Genomic DNA, 20,459 nt, shown 5'->3' with positions numbered 1-20,459 from the left:
TTTGCCCGCACCACTCAAGTCGCATCTCAGAAAATTTGTACTCAAGAAACTTTTGGCTTTAAATGAAACCAAAAACAAGAAAAGCTGGAAAAAGGTTGTGTGGCAGCCACCCAATGACATGAAGGACTGAAATTTCCAGCACACACAACGCATCCGACGGCCATGCTTCTTCCACTGATCCGGAGAAGATAAGGAAACGAGGCAACCAGAGAACGTCAGCCACCCCAACCACATCTGTACCAAAGAAACGGCGCTAAGTGTCTGGCTATATATACCGTAGTGACCCGGCAATGGGGGCCTCACCTGTAGCCGGCATCCTCCTCTCCTCCGATAATACAATACCATGGCCCCCGCCGTGATGGCTTCGTCGGCTACCACCGTCGCACCCTTCCAGGGGCTCAAGTCCACAGCCGGTCTGCCCGTCAGCCGCCGCTCCAGCGGCAGCCTCGGCAGCGTCAGCAATGGCGGAAGGATCAGGTGCATGCAGGTATGTCGAGGCACAAAACTTATATGAGTTTCTTCCTCAGTACGTACAATTTACTAGCACCAAGTGTTAAGCAGTTGTGTGCATTCCATAATTATTTCCATTCATTCAGGTGTGGCCGATTGAGGGCATCAAGAAGTTCGAGACCCTGTCTTACTTGCCACCCCTCTCCACGGAGGCCCTCCTGAAGCAGGTCGACTACCTGATCCGCTCAAAGTGGGTGCCCTGCCTCGAGTTCAGCAAGGTTGGCTTCGTCTTCCGTGAGCACAACAGCTCCCCCGGGTACTACGACGGCCGATACTGGACAATGTGAAAGCTGCCTATGTTCGGGTGCACCGACGCCACGCAGGTGCTCAACGAGGTGGAGGAGGTCAAGAAGGAGTACCCTGACGCCTATGTCCGCGTCATCGGCTTCGACAACCTGCGCCAGGTGCAGTGCGTCAGCTTCATCGCCTTTAGGCCACCAGGTTGCGAGGAGTCCGGCAAGGCCTAAACTACAAGTTGAAACAATGGCCTATGTATGAAGGTCTTTTGTGAACTTCACTTTTGTCCACGACTCTGCTTTCCGACCAGAGCATATTTTTCATTCTGTATGATCTATGTTTGTACGAACATAGGTTGTGGAGCATGCATATGTAAATTCTAGCACCGGCTACACATATACAACACCAGTGTGATATTTATTATATACAACAAGCGGACCATTGTCCTGCTGTTAATTCTCGGAAAACTTTGTTTATTTGGCACTGCTATGGATATGTCTCACAGCTAGTTGGTGGAGAATTCAGTATTTGACATTAAGATTTCCTGATTGGCAATTCAAATTTCAGTTTTTTTACTTATATCAATTCAAAAAATTGAGTTCCAAAAAAAAATTGTGGTTTCTTTTCCATGTAACTACCACCATCTTCATCGGTTTTTGCTAGTAGAATAGAATGAAACATATTCTTCTCAGAGACCCTTACTAAAGAACTTTTGTTGGTCAGTATAATAAGCATCTAACTGAACTTAATATAGCAACAGTACTCAAAACTTATTATGGAACTTTTGCATGAGCTATTTGTGAAGGATTGTAATCATACTAGTGAAAATCAAGAAAAATCTCGGATTTTTGTAACTACTATGGAGCAACAGCTCTACAGTCCTTTATTCCATGAAAACAAAAGGAAGCAAAAATATTTACAAAAGAAACCAAGGAAAAAAGGAAAAACAACACTTACCTACTTACCTATTTCTCTATGGAGGTTACTAATCCAAACGAGGAGCTTTGGTTTGATACAAGCCTTAACTCTATGTGCAAGAAGAGATGTCTTGTACAAATTAACAAAACCAAGCGGGAAAGGTTGGCCTCTCCACTACGAAGATCTTGCCATTTTGAATAATATAAATATTAGTTCCAAGAGAACACCACTTCAAAGAAACAAAGGGTGTCCAAAATCGTTTACAGGCAGCATCAATACATTGTCTAGTGTTTCGTCAAGGGCTCCAACCAATCTACAAATAAATCCAAATCCTTTGACTCAAATTATAGGAGAATAATAAGTGGTCTCTTTCCTCATGTGAGCACAATGGGTTTCATCCCGAGGAGAATGCCAGTGCCTTCTAAGAAGCATGTTCCGAGCGTTCAACCGATAAAGCAATAGGATCTAAGCAAAGATCTTGATCTTCATGGTGCACTGTCATATCCATTTGCAAGGTTCATCAGTGGGCATGTGCTTGTGCATCATGCAGTAGAAGCTCTTGGCAGAAAATGATCCTCCTAACCAAGAACAAACAAGGCAAGGTTGGGTTACGTTGTAGGCTACACTAGTAGAAAACAGGCCTTTGGTTCGGCCAGAAAAGAGCATTAATCCCGGTTGCATTACGAACCGGGACTAATGTGAGCATTAGTCCCGGTTCAAATGAGACCTTCAGTCCCGGTTGGTGCCACGAACCGGGACTAAAGGGTGCGATGCCCATTAGTACCGGTTCATGGCACCAACCGGTACTAAAGGTTAGACCTTTAGTCCCGGTTCGAGCCACCAACCGGTACTAATGGGGTTTGAGGCATTAGTACCGGTTCGTGGCACGAACCGGTACTAAAGGTCCCATTTTCAATCTCTACCACCCCACACACCCCCCCACCCCCCCCCCCCCCCCCCCCCCGTGGATCGCCTTTTCAGTTTTGTAAAAAGCAAAAGAAAATGATAAAAACTTCAAAAATTAAAATCCTTCCAGATGTAGTTATGTTACTACATGTACTAGTTAGGAAAATTTAAAAACTTAAATTTGGACATGTTTTGCAAAAAGTGTAGGGAAAATGTAAAACGGCTATAACTTTTGCATACGATGTCAGAAAAAACGTATAATATATCAAAATGTTCAGCACAAAAATCCGCATCCGATTTTGACTGCCTACGGCCTATTTGCAAATTTTTAGAACCCTCAAATTCTAAAAGGAAAAAAAGTTATGCTCAAATTTCAGCTTTTTTTGAATTTTTGTTAAATCTGGTCAAACTATGGTCAAACTACTTATTCAAGAAGTATTAGTGTTACTAAATAATTATTCAAGAATATTAGTGTTACTAAATAATTATTTCAGTTTTTTTTGAATTTGGTCAAATCTGGTCAAATTGTGGTCAAACTGTGGTCAAACAATGGTCAAACTAATTATTCAAGAAATATTAGTGTTACTAAATAATTATTTCAGTTTTTTTGAATTTTGGTCAAATCTGGTCAAACTATGGTCAAACTACTTATTCAAGAAATATTAGTGTTACTAAATAATTATTGTTTTTTAGAACAATAGTTTCAAACTCAAACAGTGAAATGTGTGACTTCATGCTCAAGCTAAATTCCTGAGGGTTAATAGGATTGACATCTTACTATTGTCAGGAAAACAACAAGTGCAGACTTGGAAACGAGGGAGAATAGAACCCGGAAGTTAAGCGTGCTCAGGCTGGAGTAGTGAGAGGATGGATGACCGTCCGGGAAGTTAGATGATTTGGAATGATGAGGGGTGATTAGAGATTAGAGGTTAAATTGAGCAGTGATGAGGGGTGATTAGAGATTAAAGGTTAAATTGAGCAGTGATGAGGGGTGATTAGAGATTAGAGGTTAAAATAATTCAGAAATTTGAAAATAAAAAATTCAAAAAAAATTTCAAAAAAATTCATAAAATTTTCTTTAGTACCGGTTCGTGTTACCAATCGGGACTAAAGGTGGACCTCCAGGCAGCGGCCACGTGGAGGGCCTTTAGTCCCGGTTCGTGTAAGAACCGGGACTAAAGGGGAGGCTTTAGTAACGCCCCTTTAGTCCTGGTTCCAGAACCGGGACTAAAGGCCCTTTTTCTACTAGTGCTATGTAACCAACCATCCAGAGGTTACAATTCATCCAACGCCTCAGGAGTAATTGGTAGGTGTAAAAGAGTGGCCCAATCAAGTATTTCTATAAAATCTTAAATAGAAATGTTGTCATCCAAGGCAAAGAAAGGAGCCTTTCCAAATGATGTCGAAGACGTCGAGAAGATCCCTCAATCAACCAGGCATCTGACAAGAACATGGCAGAGCCGCTCATATTAATTTCCATTGAAGAGATGGCCCTGTACTGATCCATCCACCAGAAGGAGCCACAAAGGACTATTGCATCTGGTAAGACTCCATGATAGTAAGAAATCGATATCAAATTTACCCATGGAACGTGAGCTTTGTTATAAAATTTGCGCAAGTATTTTGTAAGCAGAGCTTGGTCCTGAATATGACGGTTAATGATACCCTTACCACCATTCTCCGTTGGTTTACATACCAGATGACATGTAGCCAATGGTTGCTTTGGGCTATCAGCGTTGCCACGCTAGAAACATTCTGCTCAATTCTGTTCAGTTGTTTGGAACACATGAAATGGCAGACCTCAAAAGTTTCAATCTAGCACCTTGTGAAAGCAGAGAAGAGCTAGCTGCCAATGTCCTTTTCATTCTATCAACGAAAGGAATTAAGTCATGCATCTTGGGCCTAGTGTTACCCATAGGTAAACCAGGTAAGTGAAAGGCATCTTACCCAGTTTACACTCAAACAAACTGGCCAACAAGAAGCTTCATCGCCAATCATATTTATAAGCACCATGGAGGATTTATGAAAATTCACTTTCAAATGAGTGGATTTATATTAGACAAAATTGAAAAATTTATTTTAGGTCAAGAAGTTGAGGATCAATTGGAGAGTCTAGAACATGAGATGGAATTGGAAAAGATAGCTCCCCATGATGATACATGTCACTGAGAATAGGTTGAAGTAAATCCACTGCCAAGAAAAATAGAAGTAGTAACAGTGGGTCACCCAGATGAATTCCAGGTTTCCATTGGAATGGCCTACCAGGCACACCATTCAGAAGGATGGAAGTTGGAAGGTATTCCACAGAAAAATATATCCAACGCTGCCCTCATACATCCGACCCCAAATTTTTTTAAGAACACACGTTCAAATAGCCGCATATATAGTCTAATTCCTTTGGGTTTTACTTCTCGAACTCCAATTATTAATCTATTTTCGCTTTAAATGTCAGGCATAGGCTTGCACTTAGCTCTGCATAGGTAGTTGAGTGGTTGACTAATGCAAACATGCCCATAAGGTGTAATTTTTTGCCTTATGGCTAGGTCTTTCCTAAATTGTCAATATAATTATTTTAAGCACTAAGTGTTGATCAATTGTGTTCGTTCCATCTAATCAGGTTTGGTCGATCGAGGGCATCAAGAAGTTCGAGATCCTGTCACTTGCCACCCCTCTCCATGGAGGCCCTCCTCAAGCAGGTCGACTACCTGATCCCCTCCAAGTGACTGCCCTGCCTCGAGTTCAGCAACATTGGCTTCGTATTCCGTGAGCGCAATAGGTCCCCTGGGTACTATGACCGCTAATACTAGACAATGTGGAAGCTACCTATCTTTGGGTGCACCGACGCCAAGAAGGTGCTCAAGGAGGTGGAGGAGGTCAAGAAGGAGTACCCTGACGCCTATGTCTGCATCATCGGCTTCGACAACCTGCGCCAGGTGTAGTGCGTCAGCTTCATCACCTTCGGGCCACCTGGTTTTGAGTCTGTCAAGGCCTTACTACGAGTTAAAACAATGGCCTATATATGATATTTCGTGAACTTCACTTTTCTCCACGACTCTGCTTTCCGACCTAAGCATAATTTTTGTTCTGTATGATCTGTGTATGTACAAACATAGGTTGTGGAGCATGCATGTGTAAATTCTAGCACCGGCTACATATACAATACTGGTGTTATAATTATTATATACAACAAGCGGACCATTGTCTTGCTGTTAATTCGCAAAAAAGATTCTTTATTTGGCACTGCAATGGATATGTCTCACAGGTAGTGGGTGTATGAATTCAATATTTGACATTAAGATCCCCTGATTGGCAGTTACAAATTTCAGTTTCTTTACTTATAAATACAAAAAAAATGGTTTGTTTTCCATGCCAAAACTATCATCTCTATCGGTTTCTCCTAGTAAAATAGGATGAAGCATATTCTTGTCAGAGACCCTTACTAAAGATCTTTTGTTGGTCTTAGCATCTAATTAAAGTTTCATGAGCTTTATGTTTTATACTAGGTGGAGAATTTATATTATAGAACTTTCCCTCTATGTCTTCATGACGAGATTCCTCAAATGCTCTAGCTCTTCATGAGCAAGCAAGTTGGACGCACCCCCACTTAGTCCTTGGGAGAGCTTTCATTTATTCATAGGTCTGTGTGCATCCTAGTTGCATGTCGATGCCTTCTCCTTGTGTTAGCATCGATTACAAGGCCATCTCCATTGCCTAATGGTCATCCGTGCAAGACTTTCTTTGTTTTGAATTCTCAAACCCCAATGATTATTCTATTTTTCCTTTTAAGTGCAAGGCATAGGCTTGCACTTAGGTCTGCATTGGTAGTTGAGTGGTTGACTAACGCAGACATGTCCATAAGGAGTAATTTTTGCCTTATGGCTAGGTCTTTCTTAAAATGTCAGTATAATTAATTTAAGCTTTAAGCGTTTATCAATTGTGTTAAATCCATCTAATTGGGTTTGGCTGATTGAGGGCATCAAGAAGTTTGAGACCCTGTCTTACTTGCCACCCCTCTCCATAGAGGCCCTCCTTACGCAGGTCAACTACCTGATCCGCTCCAAGTGGGTGCCCTGCCTCGAGTTCAGCAAGGTCGGCTTCGTCTTCCGTGAGCACAATAACTCCCCCGGGTACTATGATGGCTGATACCGGACAAAGTGGAAGTTGCCTATGTTCGGGTGCACTGACGCCACACAGGTGCTCAAGGAGGTGGAGGAGGTCAAGAAGGAGTACCTTGACGGCTATGTCCTTATCAACGGCTTCGACAACGTGTGCCAGGTGCATTGCGTCACTTTCATCACCTTCAGTCTACCGGCTTGTGAGGAGTCCGGCAAGGCCTAGACTATGAGTTGAAACAATGGTCTATGTACGAAGGTCTTTTCTGAACTTCACTTTTCTCCACGACTCTGCTGCCTACCAGAGCATATTTTTCGTTCTGTATAATATGTGTATGTACGAACATTGGTTGTGGAGCGTGCATGTGTAATTTCTAGCACTGACTAGACATATACAACACCTGTGTGATATTTATTATATACAACAAGCGAACTATTGTCTTGCTGTTAATTCTCGGAAAAAATCATTTTTTGGCACTGCAATGGATATGTCTCACAGCCGGTGAGTGGAAGAATTTAGTATTTGACATTAGGATCCCCTAATTGGTTGTTACAAATTTCAGTTTCTTTACTTATCAATACAAAATAAGTAGTTTCTTTTCAATGTCACTACCATCATATCCATCAGTTTTTGCTAGTAGAAATGGATGAAACATATTCTTGTTAGAGGCCCTTACTAAAAACCTTTTTTATCTAGAATTTTGGATAATTAGTATCTAACTGAACTAGATGACAACAACATTCAAAAGTAACCTGGCCAAGAACAAACATCGGGCATAGTTGGGTTATGTTAACTAACCAACCCTCCAGAGGATGCAATTCATCCATCGCCTCAGTAGAAATTGGAAGGTGCAACAGAGTGGCCTTGTCAAGGGTTTCCCTAAAATCTTTGACAGAAACTTTTTCATCCAAGGAAAGGAAACAAGCCTTGCTAAACGATGCCGAAGAGGCCGAGAAGATTCCTCAATCAACCAGGCATCAAACAACAATCAGATCGTGTCACCCGTATACGCCTTTGCGGCGACATATGTTGTTTGTAAACAGTCGCCCGGGCCTGGTCACTGCGACCTCCTTTTGTGAGGGGGCACCCCTTCTCCCGATTGAAGAACTTGCCCTGTACTAATCACTAAGCATCAAATATTGCTCCACCAGGACTACAACAAACGTAAATAGTACTGACTGGTCAGTAATGACATCTTCATCACTGATCGGCTGGCCCGTCAGTAATACCTATCAAGAGGACTAGAGAAATAGGGATATCAATGACTGTCCACTGCCTAGGTATAACAAGTACTCCACACAACATGACACAAATTACACAGGTAATACACAAGAAGCACATATAAACATTGCATTTTCATACGACATCGCATACACAAAGACATGTATATCTGGTACAATCCAATACAATTCTATTCGTATATATAACAGATATGCCATCTAACATTGACTCAAACTAAAGCTACAAAATTTTAGAACCTCTTGGGAATGATATCCTCTTGTGAGTGATGGGGAACGTAGCAGAACTTCAAAATTTTCTAGGCATCACCAAGATCAATCTATGGAGTCATCTAGCAACGAGAGAGAGGAGTGCATCTACATACCCTTGTAGATCGCGAGCGGAAGCGTTCAAGAGAACGGGGTTGATGGAGTCTTACCCGTCGTGATCCAAATCACCGATGATCCTAGCGCCGAACGGACGGCACCTCCGCGTTCAACACACGTACGGAGCAGCGACGTCTCCTCCTTCCTGATCCAGCAAGGGGGAGGAGAGGTTGATGGAGATCCAGCAGCACGACGGCGTGGTGGTGGAAGTAGCGGGATTCCAACAGGGCTTCGCCAAGCACTGCGGGAGGAGGGAGATGTGTCACGGGAGGGAGATGGAGGCGCCAGGGCTTGGGTGCGGCTGCCCTCCCTCCCCCCCACTATATATAGGGCCAAGGGAGAGGGGGGCGCAGCCTTGGCCCTTCCTCCAAGGAAGGGTGCAGCCAGGGAGGAGTCCATCCTCCCCAAGGCACCTAGGAGGTGCCTTCCCCCTTTAGGACTCTCCCTTTCCCTTATCTCTTGGCACATGGGCCTCTTGGGGCTGGTGCCCTTGGCCCATATAGGCCAAGGCGCACACCCCTACAGCCCATGTGGCCCCCCGGGGTAAGTGGACCCCTCTGATGGACCCCCGGACCCCTTTCGGCACTCCCGGTACAATACCGATAATGCGCGAAACTTTTCCGGCGACCAAAACAAGACTTCCCATATATAAATCTTTACCTCCGGACCATTCCGGAACTCCTCGTGACGTCCGGGACTCCGAACAACTTTCGGGTTACCGCATACTAATATCTCTATAACCCTAGCGTCACCGAACCTTAAGTGTGTAGACCCTACGGGTTCGGGAGACATGTAGACATGACCGAGACACCTCTCCGGCCAATAACCAATAGCGGGATCTAGATACCCATATTGGCTCCCACATGTTCCACGATGATCTCATCGGATGAACCACGATGTCGAGGATTCAATCAATCCCGTATACAATTCCCTTTGTCTATCGGTATGTTACTTGCCCGAGATTCGATCGTCGGTATCCCAATACCTTGTTCAATCTCGTTACCGCAAAGTCTCTTTACTCATTCCGTAACGCATGATCCCGTGGCTAACTCCTTAGTCACATTGAGCTCATTATGATGATGCATTACCGAGTGGGCCCAGAGATACCTCTCCGTCATACGGAGTGACAAATCCCAGTCTCGATTCGTGCCAACCCAACACACACTTTCGGAGATACCTGTAATGCACCTTTATAGCCACCCAGTTACGTTGTGACGTTTGGTACACCCAAAGCATTCCTACGGTATCCGGGAGTTGCACAATCTCATGGTCTAAGGAAATGATACTTGACATTAGAAAAGCTCTTAGCAAACGAACTACACGATCTTGTGCTATGCTTAGGATTGGGTCTTGTCCATCACATCATTCTCCTAATGATGTGATCCCGTTATCAATGACATCCAATGTCCATGGTCAGGAAACCATAACCATCTATTGATCAACGAGCTAGTCAACTAGAGGCTTACTAGGGACATGTTGTGGTCTATGTATTCACACATGTATTACGGTTTCCAGTTAATACAATTATAGCATGAACAATAGACAATTATCTTGAACAAGGAAATACAATAATAACCATTTGATTATTGCCTCTAGGGCATATTTCCAACAGTCTCCCACTTGCACTAGAGTCAATAATCTAGTTCACATCACTATGTGATTGTAATGAATCCAACACCCATGGGGTTTGTTCATATCTCGCTTGTGAGAGAGGTTTTTAGTCAACGGGTCTGAACCTTTCAGATCCGTGTGTGCTTTACAAATCTCTATGTCATCTTGTAGATGCAGCTACCACGCGCTACTTGGAGCTATTCCAAATAACTGCTCTACTATACGAATCCGGTTTACTACTCAGAGTCATCCGGATTAGTGTCAAAGTTTGCATCGACGTAACCCTTTACGACGAACTCTTTTACCACCTCCATAATCGAGAAATTTCCTTAGTCCACTAGTCACTAAGGATAAGTTCGACCGCTATCATGTGATCCATTCCTGGATCACTATTGTACCCCTTAACTAACTCATGGCAAGGCACACTTCAGGTGCGGTACACAGCATAGCATATTGTAGAGCCTACGTCTAAAGCATAGGGGACGACCTTCGTCCTTTCTCTCTCTTGTGCCGTGGTCAGGTCTTGAGTCTTACTCAATACTCACACCTTGTAACACAGCCAAGAACTCCTTCTTTGCTGATCTATTTTGAACTCCTTCAAAATCCTGTCACAGTATGCATTCATTTGAAAGTACTATTAAGCGTTTTGATCTATCCTTATAGATCTTGATGCTCAATGTTCAAGTAGCTTAATCCAGGTTTTGCATTGAAAAACACTTTTCAAATGACCCTGTATGTTTTCCAGAAATTCTACATCATTTCTGATCAACAATATGTCAACAACATATACTTATCAAAAATTCTATAGTGCTCCCACTCACTTCTTTGGAAATACAAGTTTCTCATAAACTTTGTATAAACCCAAAATATTTGATCATCTCATCAAAGCGTACATTCCAACTCCGAGATGCTTACTCCAGTCCTTAGAAGGATTGCTGGAGCTTCGCATACTTGTTAGCATCTTTCAGGATTGACAAAACCTTCTGGTTGTATCACATACAACCTTTCCTCAAGAAAATCGTCGAGGAAACAATGTTTTGACATCTTATCTGCAAGATTTCATAAATAATGCAGTAACTGCTAATATAATTCCAACAGACTCTTAGCATTGCTACGAGTGAGAAAATCTCATCGTAGTCAACTCCTTGAACTTGTCGGACAACATCTTAACGACAAGTCGAGCTTTCTTAATGGTGACACTTACCATCATTGTCTGTCTTCCCTTTTAAAATCCATGTGTACCCAACAGCCTTACGACCATCAAGTAGTTCTTTCAAAGTCTACACTTTGTTTTTATACATGGATCCTCTCTCGGATTTTATGGCCTCGAGCCATTCGTCGGAATCCGGGCCCATCATCGCTTCCCCATAGCTCGTAGGTTCATTGTTGTCTAGCAACATGACTTCCAAGATAGGATTACGTACCACTCTAAAGTAGCATGCATCCTTGTCGAGGTTTGGTAGTGATTTGATCCAAAGTTTCATGATCACTATCATAAGCTTCCACTTCAATTGGTGTAGGTGCCACAGGAACAACTTCTTGTGCCCTGCTACACACTAGTTGAAGTGACGGTTCAATAACCTCATCAAGTCTCCACCATCCTCCCACTCAATTCTTTCGAGAGAAACTTTTCCTCGAGAAAGGACCCGTTTCTAGAAACAATCACTTTTGCTTCCAGATCTGAAATAGGAGGTATACCCAACTGTTTTGGGTATTCTATGAAGATGCATTTATCCGCTTTGGATTCGATCTTATCAGCCTGAAACTTTTTCACATAAGCGTCGCAACCCCAAACTTTTAAGAAACGACAGCTTAGGTTTCTCTAAACCATAGTTCATACGGTGTCGTCTCAACGGAATTCCGTGGTGCCCTATTAAAGTGAATGCGGTTGTCTCTAATGCCTAACCCATAAACGATAGTGTAATTCGATAAGAAACATCATGGTATGCACAATATCCAATAGGGTGCAGTTATGATGTTCGGACACACTATGGTGTTCCAGGCGGTATTAGTTGTGAAACAATTTCCACAATGTCTTAATTGTGTGCCAAACTCGTAACTCAGATATTCATCTCTATGATCATATCACGGACATTTTATCCTCTTGTCACGACGATCTTCAACTTCACTCTGAAATTACTTGAACCTTTCAACAATTCAGACTTGTGTTTCATCAAGTAAATATTCTCAACATCTACTCAAATCATCTGTGAAGTAAGAACATAACGATATCCACTGCATACCTCAGCACTCATTGGACTGCACACATCAAATGTATTACTTCCAACAAGTTGCTCTCTTGTTTCATCTTACTGAAAACAATGCCTTTCAGTCATCTTGCCCATGTGTTATGATTTGCATGTCTCAAGTGATTCAAAATCAAGTGCAAACGATCAATCTGTATGGAGTTTTTTCATGCATATATACCAATAGACATGGTTCGCATGTCTCAATCTTTTCAAAAACGAGTGAGTCCAAAGATCCATCAACATGGAGCTTCTTCATGCGTTTTATCCCAATATGACTCAAATAGTAGTGCCACAAGTATGTGGTACTATCATTACTATCTTATATCTTTTGGTATGAACATGTGTATCACTACGATCGAGATTCAATAAACCATTTATTTTAGGTGCAAGACCATTGAAGGTATCATTCAAATAAAAAGAGTAACCATTATTCTCCTTAAATGAATTACCGTATTGCGACAAACATAATCCAATCATGTCTATGCTCAACGTAAAGACCAAATAACAATTATTTAGGTTTAACACCAATCTCGATGGTAGAGGGAGCATGCGATGCTTGATCACATCAACCTTGGAAACACTTCCAACACATATCGTCATCTCACCTTTAGCTAGTCTCCATTTATTCCGTAGCCTTTTATTTCGAGTTACCAACACTTAGCAACCGAACCGGTATCTAATACCCTGGTGCTACTAGCAGTACTAGTAAAGTACACATTAATATAATGTATATCCAATATACTTTTGTCGACCTTGCCTACCTACTCATCTACCAAGTATCTAGGGTAGTTCTGCTTCAGTGACCGTTCCCCTCATTACAGAAGCACTTAGTCTCGGGTTTGGGTTCAACCTTGGGTTTCTTCACTAGAGCAGCAACTGATTTGCCGTTTCATGAAGTATCCCTTCTTTCCCTTGCCCTTCTTGAAACTAGTGGTTTTACTAACCATCAACAATTGATGCTCCTACTTGATTTCTACTTTCGTGGTGTCAAACATCGCGAATAGCTCAAGGATCATCATATCTATCCCTGATTTGTTATAGTTCATCACGAAGCTCTAGTAGCTTGGTGGCAGTGACTTTGGAGAACCATCACTATCTCATCTGGAAGATTAACTCCCACTCGATTCAAGCGATTGTAGTACTCAGACAATCTGAGCACATGCTCAACGGTTGAGCTTTTCTCCCTTAGTTTGCAGGCTTAAGAAACTTGTCAGAGGTCTCATACCTCTTGACGTGGGCACGAGCCTAAAATCCCAATTTCAGCTCTTGGAACATCTCATATGTTCCGCGACGTTTCAAAATGTCTTCGGTGCCTCAATTCTAAACCGTTCAACATCACGCACTGAACTATCACGTAGTCATCAAAACGTGTATGTCAGATGTTCGCAACATCCACAAATGACGCTCGAGGTTCAGCACACCGAGCGGTGCATTAAGGACATAAGCCTTCTGTGCAGCAATGAGGACAATCCTCAGTTTACGGACCCAGTCCGCATAATTGCTACTATCAACTTTCAGCTAAATTTTCTCTAGGAACATATCTTAGTAGAACTAAAGCGTAAGCTACGACATAATTTGCAAAGACCTTTTGACTATGTTCATGATAATTAAGTTCATCCAATCAAATTATTTAATGAACTCCCACTCAGATAGACATCCCTCTAGTCATCTAAGTGATACATGATCCGAGTCAACTAGGCTGTGTCTGATCATCACGTGAGACGGACTAGTCATCATCGGTGAACACATGTTGATCGTATCTACTATACGACTCATGTTCGACCTTTCGGTCTCTTGTGTTCCGAGGCCATGTCTGTACATGCTAGGCTCGTCAAGTCAACCTAAGTGTTTCGCATGTGCAAATCTGGCTTACACCCATTGTATGCGAACGTTAGAATCTATCACACCCGGTCATCACGTGGTGCTTCGAAACAACGAACCTTCGCAATGGTGCACAGTTAGGGGGAACACATCTCTTGAAATTTTAGTGAGGGATCATCTTATTTATGCTACCGTCGTTCTAAGCAAATAAGATGTAAACATGACAAACATCACATGCAAATCATAAAGTGACATGATATGGCCAATATCATCTTGCGCCTTTTGATCTCCATCTTCGAGGCACGGCATGATCATCTTCGTCACCGGCATGACACCATGATCTCCATCATCGTGTCTTCATGAAGTTGTCTCGCCAACTATTACTTCTACTACTATGGCTAACAGTTAGCAATAAAGTAAAGTAAGTACATGGCGTTTTTCCTTGACACGCAGGTCATACAATAAATTAAGACAAGTCATATGGCTCCTGCCGGTTGTCATAATCATCGACATGCAAGTCGTGATTCCTATTACAAGAACATGATCAATCTCATACATCACATATATATAATTCATCACATCCTTTTGGCCATATCACATCACATAGCATACCCTGCAAAAACAAGTTAGACGTCCTCTAATTGTTGTTGCATGTTTTACGTGGCTGCTATGGGTTTCTAGCAAGAACGTTTCTTACCTACGCAAAAGCCACAACGGTGATATGCCAATTGCTATTTACCCTTCATAAGGACCCTCTTCATCGAATCCGATCCGACTAAAGTGGGAGAGACAGACACCCGCTAGCCACCTTATGCATCGAGTGCATGTCAGTCGGTGGAACCTGTCTCACGTAAGAGTACATGTAAGGTCGGTCCGGGCCGCTTCATCCCAAAATGCCGCCGAATTAAGATAAGACTAGTAACGGTAAGCAAATTGAACAAATCATCGCCCACAACTACTTTGTGTTCTACTCGTGCATAGAATCTACGCATAGACCTAGCTCTGATACCACTGATGGGGAACGTAGCAGAAATTCAAAATTTTCTATGCATCACCAAGATCAATCTATGGAGTCATCTAGCAACGAGAGAGAGGAGTGCATCTACATACCCTTGTAGATCGCGAGCGGAAGCGTTCAAGAGAACGGGGTTGATGGAGTCATACTCGTCGTGATCCAAATCACCGATGATCCTAGCGCCGAACGGACGGCACCTCCGCGTTCAACACACGTACGGAGCAGCGACGTCTCCTCCTTCTTGATCCAGCTAGGGGGGAGGAGAGGTTGATGGAGATCCAGCAGCACGACGGCGTGGTGGTGGAAGTAGCGGGATTCCAACAGGGCTTCGCCAAGCACTGCGGGAGGAGGGAGATGTGTCACGGGAGGGAGATGGAGGCGCCAGGGCTTGGGTGCGGCTGCCCTCCCTCCCCCCCCCCCCACTATATATAGGTCCAAGGGAGAGGGGGGCGCAGCCTTGGCCCTTCCTCCAAGGAAGGGTGCGGCCAGGGAGGAGTCCATCCTCCCCAAGGCACCTAGCAGGTGCCTTCCCCCTTTAGGACTCTCCCTTTCGCTTATCTCTTGGCGCATGGGCCTCTTGGGGCTGGTGCCCTTGGCCCATATAGGCCAAGGCGCACACCCCTACAGCCCATGTGGCCCCCCGGGGTAGGTGGACCCCTCTGGTGGACCCCCGGACCCCTTTCGGCACTCCCGGTACAATACCGATAATGCGCGAAACTTTTCCGGCGACCAAAACAAGACTTCCCATATATAAATCTTTACCTCCGGACCATTCCGGAACTCCTCGTGACGTCCGGGATCTCATCTGGGACTCCGAACAAATTTCGGGTTACCGCATACTAATATCTCTATAACCCTAGCGTCACCGAACCTTAAGTGTGTAGACCCTACGGGTTCGGGAGACATGTAGACATGACCGAGACACCTCTCCGGCCAATAACCAATAGCGGGATCTGGATACCCATATTGGCTCCCACATGTTCCACGATGATCTCATCGGATGAACCACGATGTCGAGGATTCAATCAATCCCGTATACAATTCCCTTTGTCTATCGGTATGTTACTTGCCCGAGATTCGATCGTCGGTATCCCAATACCTTGTTCAATCTCGTTACCGCCAAGTCTCTTTACTCATTCCGTAACGCATGATCCCGTGGCTAACTCCTTAGTCACATTGAGCTCATTATGATGATGCATTACCGAGTGGGCCCAGAGATACCTCTCCGTCAGACGGAGTGACAAATCCCAGTCTCGATTCGTGCCAACCCAACACACACTTTCGGAGATACCTGTAATGCACCTTTATAGCCACCCAGTTACGTTGTGACGTTTGGTACACCCAAAGCATTCCTACGGTATCCGGGAGTTGCACAATCTCATGGTCTAAGGAAATGATACTTGACATTAGAAAAGCTCTTAGCAAACGAACTACACGATCTTGTGCTATGCTTAGGATTGGGTCTTGTCCATCACATCATTCTCCTAATGATGTGATCCCGTTATCAATGACATCCAATGTCCATGGTCAGGAAACCATAACCATCTATTGATCAACGAGCTAGTCAACTAGAGGCTTACTAGGGACATGTTGTGGTCTATGTATTCACACATGTATTACATGTTGTTGCAAGGAAAAATTGTTCTTAAATCTTTTCAGTACATGGGAACTACTCTCAAAATGCTCTTAAATAAGTAGGATATATATGTGTATGTCTGTGTCGGTGTGGAACGACACCTATGGGATCACAAGAATCCCTACTACGGTTGTCGGGGCGCAGGGTTGCGAGAAGAGCAGGATTGGTAGTCAGCACAAGGATCGTTTAGCCAGGTTCGGGCCGCGAAGATGCGTAAAACCCTAGTCCTGCTTTGGTGGGTGTATTTCAGAGAGTTCTTGAGCTCTCGAACTAGCTATGGTGGGGTGCATGCGTGGTTCCAAAGAGCCGAATCCTTCTCCAGTATGCCATGGGCCTCCTCTTATAGTCGAAAGGGGCTGCCACAGTGGCATACAGGAGGTGGAAAGGCGTACAGTATTACGAGCTTATCGCTCGTATTACAGGACAAGATGCATTTAATGCGCCGCTGAGGTGTCCCCTAGCTTTATCGGGGACGGGGGCGAGGCCCGTCCCGTCCGTCGCCGCTCCTCCTCGCTTCGACACGCGCCCTGGCCAGCGATGCGTGCGGCGCCATGTAGGCAGGCAGGTAGCTAAGGTGGCACGGTGGTGGAGCCTTCACGAAGATTTGCATGCCGCCACGCAGGTGCTTGATGAGTTGGCCTGGGAGCTGCATGTTGCCATGCAGGTGCCTGCTCAGCTGGTTGAGCTGGCAGCTGCATGCGAACGGCGGCGGAGACTTGGTTGGTGCGGGCCTGGCAGTGGCCCTGCTGGTGCCCTTGGCGAGGGCCTTGCCGGGTGGCCCGGCAAGGGTCTTGCCGTGGCGCGCTCTCGTCCCCGGCAAGGTGTGGCCTTCCTCGGCAAGGATCTTGCCGAGGGCTGTTGTCTTTTAATCCTCATCTGATCTTGAACATTCCTTGGTCTTGACAAAGATCTGCATGCCACCATGGAGGTGCCTCCCGAGCCCTAGTTCCAACGTGGTTGGCTGAGTCGGAACCCATGGGCTCGAGGGTGGCTCCCTCCGCTGGTGTGGGCGAGCCGCCCCGGCAAGGGTCTTGCCGGGGGAACCTGCTTCGTCCCTTTGCTCTTTGTGGTCTTGGCCTTGGTGTTTCTCTGGCCGTCTTGAGCTTTGGTTTTACCTCGGTTCACCTCCCCTGCTCTGCTTGGTGTGGCCGCGAGCGCGGCTCCGACTGTCCGTGCACAGGTAAAGGGGTACAAAGGTGCGCCCCTTCTTTTGTACACCGACAGGAGCCCCTGGGCCTGGGCCACACATAAGCGCGACACGTTGTTGGGCGAGGCCCAAAAAGGTGCGCGGGCAGGCGGGCCGGTTTTTACCGCGGTAAAACTTTTCGCACGTCGTGCTTCCCACGGCTTGTGTTGAATGCGTGACGTGGAGGGGTGTGCGTGACGTGGGCGGCATGCGTGGGGCGGTTCCCGCATGCATGCATCACATCGCAGTAAATGGGCAGCGCGACCCGCACCTTCCCCATAAAAAGGGATAACCGCGGGCGCACTGTTCCTTTTACCCTTCGCGCAATCCAAATCTCGGAAGCCTTTGTTTGCCTTCCTCTTCTTCCCCGAGCTTCGCTCTTGCTCGCCGCCGTTGCGTTTCCGCCGTCCTCTATTTCTTGCCCCCCTCCCCCAGCCGACATGGCGCTAAAATCCACCAAGGGCAAGGGAGTGGCCAAGGATGCCGGAGCGGTGGAGCCGCCGGAGAGTGTGTTGGCGGTGCAGCGGACGCAGTCCGCCTTCTTCCCCTCGACAGTTGACGTTTTCGAGCTCCGGGAAGCCTTCAGGCCCCTGTGGGGGGTGAAGACGGGGGGAGAGAAGTCGGGGCATCCAGCCACGCGCGTCATCCCCGCCAACTGCTCCGAGGCTGCTCCAAATCGGTACCCCTTCTTTGTCGACTACTTTTCCTGCGGGCTTTGTCCTCCCTTCTCCGATTTCTTCAACGACATCATGCACACCGTTGGCTTCCGCCTCTTGGATTTTACCCCGAATGCGGTGGCGTGCATGGCCCTTTTCGCGCACCTCTGCGAGGGTTTCGTCGGGGTGCACCCCAACACGGCGCTCTTCCGCCATTACTTCTTCCCTCGGATCCAGACGGGAGGCGCCATTTCGGGTTGCATCGCCTGGATCCCAAGATCCAAGGGAGCGTACCCGGATGGCGCCATGAAGGAGAGGTGGGAGGAATGGCGGGGCCGGTGGTGCTGGATCGAAGAGAAGGACCCGCCGGCGTTCTGCGAAGTTCGCCGGGCGCCGCCGGTCCCCGGAGGCGATTGAAGCGACGTCGACGCCGACGACGAGAAGCGCACGGTCGCCACTACCAGGATCCTTCGGCTTACCGAGGCCGGGCTCACCCTTAAGATGATCGGGGCGGACTTCATCTGCCGCCGGATCGCTCCACTGCACAACAAGGGGAGGCTGGCCTGGCTCTTCACGAACCCCGCCGACATCATGCGGCTTCGCCCCGGCCTCGACCACAACTTCACAGTGATGGGGCATGCCCATTTCTGCCAGTGGCTCTTCCAGCTCGATGTGGGCTGCGACGGCGAGGTCGAGCCGACCGGCAAGGTCGCGAGGGCCGCCGCGAAGGCCGGCAAGGTCTTCAAGGGGACTTTGTGTTGGTGATCGTTGCAGAATTTTAAAATTTTCTACGCATCACCAAGATCCATCTATGGAGTTTACTAGCAACGAGAGGGAAGGAGTGCATCTACATACCCTTGTAGATCGCGAGCGGAAGCGTTCAAGTGAACGGGGTTGATGGAGTCGTACTCGTCGTGATCCAAATCACCGATGACCGAGCGCCGAACGGACGGCACCTCCGCGTTCAACACACGTACGGAGCAGCGACGTCTCCTCCTTCTTGATCCAGCAAGGGGAAAGGAGAGGTTGATGGAGATCCAGCAGCACGACGGCGTGGTGGTGGAAGTAGCGGGGATCCCGGCAGGGCTTCGCCAAGCGCAAGCGGGAGGGAGAGGTGTCACGGGCGGGAGAGGGAGGCGCCAGGGGCTAGGGTCCTGCTGCCCTCCCACCCCCCCCCACTATATATAGGGGTCCTGGGGGGGCGCCGGCCCCCTGGAGATACCATCTGAGGGGGGGGCGGCGGCCAAGGGGTGGCTTCCCCCCCAAGCCAAGTGGGGGGCGCCCCCACCCCTAGGGTTTCCATCCCTAGGCGCAGGGGGAGGCCCAAGGAGGGGGCGCACCAGCCCACCAGGGGCTGGTTCCCCTCCCACTTCAGCCCATGGGGCCCTCCGGGATAGGTGGCCCCACCCGGTGGACCCCCGGGACCCTTCCGGTGGTCCCGGTACAATACCGGTGACCCCCGAAACTTTCCCGGTGGCCGAAACTTGACTTCCTATATACAATTCTTCACCTCCGGACCATTCCGGAACTCCTCGTGATGTCCGGGATCTCATCCGGGACTCCAAACAACTTTCGGGTTACCGCATACTAATATCTCTACAACCCTAGCGTCACCGAACCTTAAGTGTGTAGACCCTACGGGTTCGGGAGACATGCAGACATGACCGAGACGACTCTCCGGTCAATAACCAACAGTGGGATCTGGATACCCATGTTGGCTCCCACATGTTCCACGATGATCTCATCGGATGAACCACGATGTCGAGGATTCAATCAATCCCGTATACAATTCCCTTTGTCAATCGGTATGTTACTTGCCCGAGATTCGATCGTCGGTATCCCAATACCTTGTTCAATCTCGTTACCGGCAAGTCTCTTTACTCGTACCGTAATGCATGATCCCGTGGCTCATTATGATGATGCATTACCGAGTGGGCCCAGAGATACCTCTCCGTCATACGGAGTGACAAATCCCAGTCTCGATCCGTGTCAACCCA

General features: G+C 46.5%; 1 protein-coding gene across 1 annotated transcript; it reads left to right on the top strand.

Annotated features, from left to right (window-relative positions):
- The first annotated feature begins 219 nt into the window (after positions 1–219).
- Positions 220–1,214, top strand: LOC109754279 (ribulose bisphosphate carboxylase small subunit, chloroplastic 1-like). Its single transcript, XM_073509434.1, has 2 exons — positions 220–487; positions 597–1,214. Exons 1-2 carry the CDS (start codon positions 344–346, stop codon positions 795–797), a joined length of 345 nt encoding a protein of 114 aa, XP_073365535.1. The 5' UTR covers positions 220–343; the 3' UTR covers positions 798–1,214.
- The last annotated feature ends 19,245 nt before the right edge of the window (positions 1,215–20,459 follow it).

Source organism: Aegilops tauschii, chromosome 2 (assembly GCF_002575655.3).
Source record: "Aegilops tauschii subsp. strangulata cultivar AL8/78 chromosome 2, Aet v6.0, whole genome shotgun sequence".
Taxonomy (NCBI): Eukaryota; Viridiplantae; Streptophyta; class Magnoliopsida; order Poales; family Poaceae; genus Aegilops; species Aegilops tauschii.
Note: the sequence above shows the minus strand (reverse complement) of the source record. Positions and strands in the feature narration are given on the sequence as shown.

Coding starts and splice junctions, on each gene's coding strand:
- LOC109754279 (XM_073509434.1), top strand. CDS start 344: ATGGCCCCCGCCGTGATGGCTTCGTCGGCTACCACCGTCGCACCCTTC. Junction 488..596: donor GAAGGATCAGGTGCATGCAG/GTATGTCGAGGC, acceptor CCATTCATTCAG/GTGTGGCCGATTGAGGGCAT.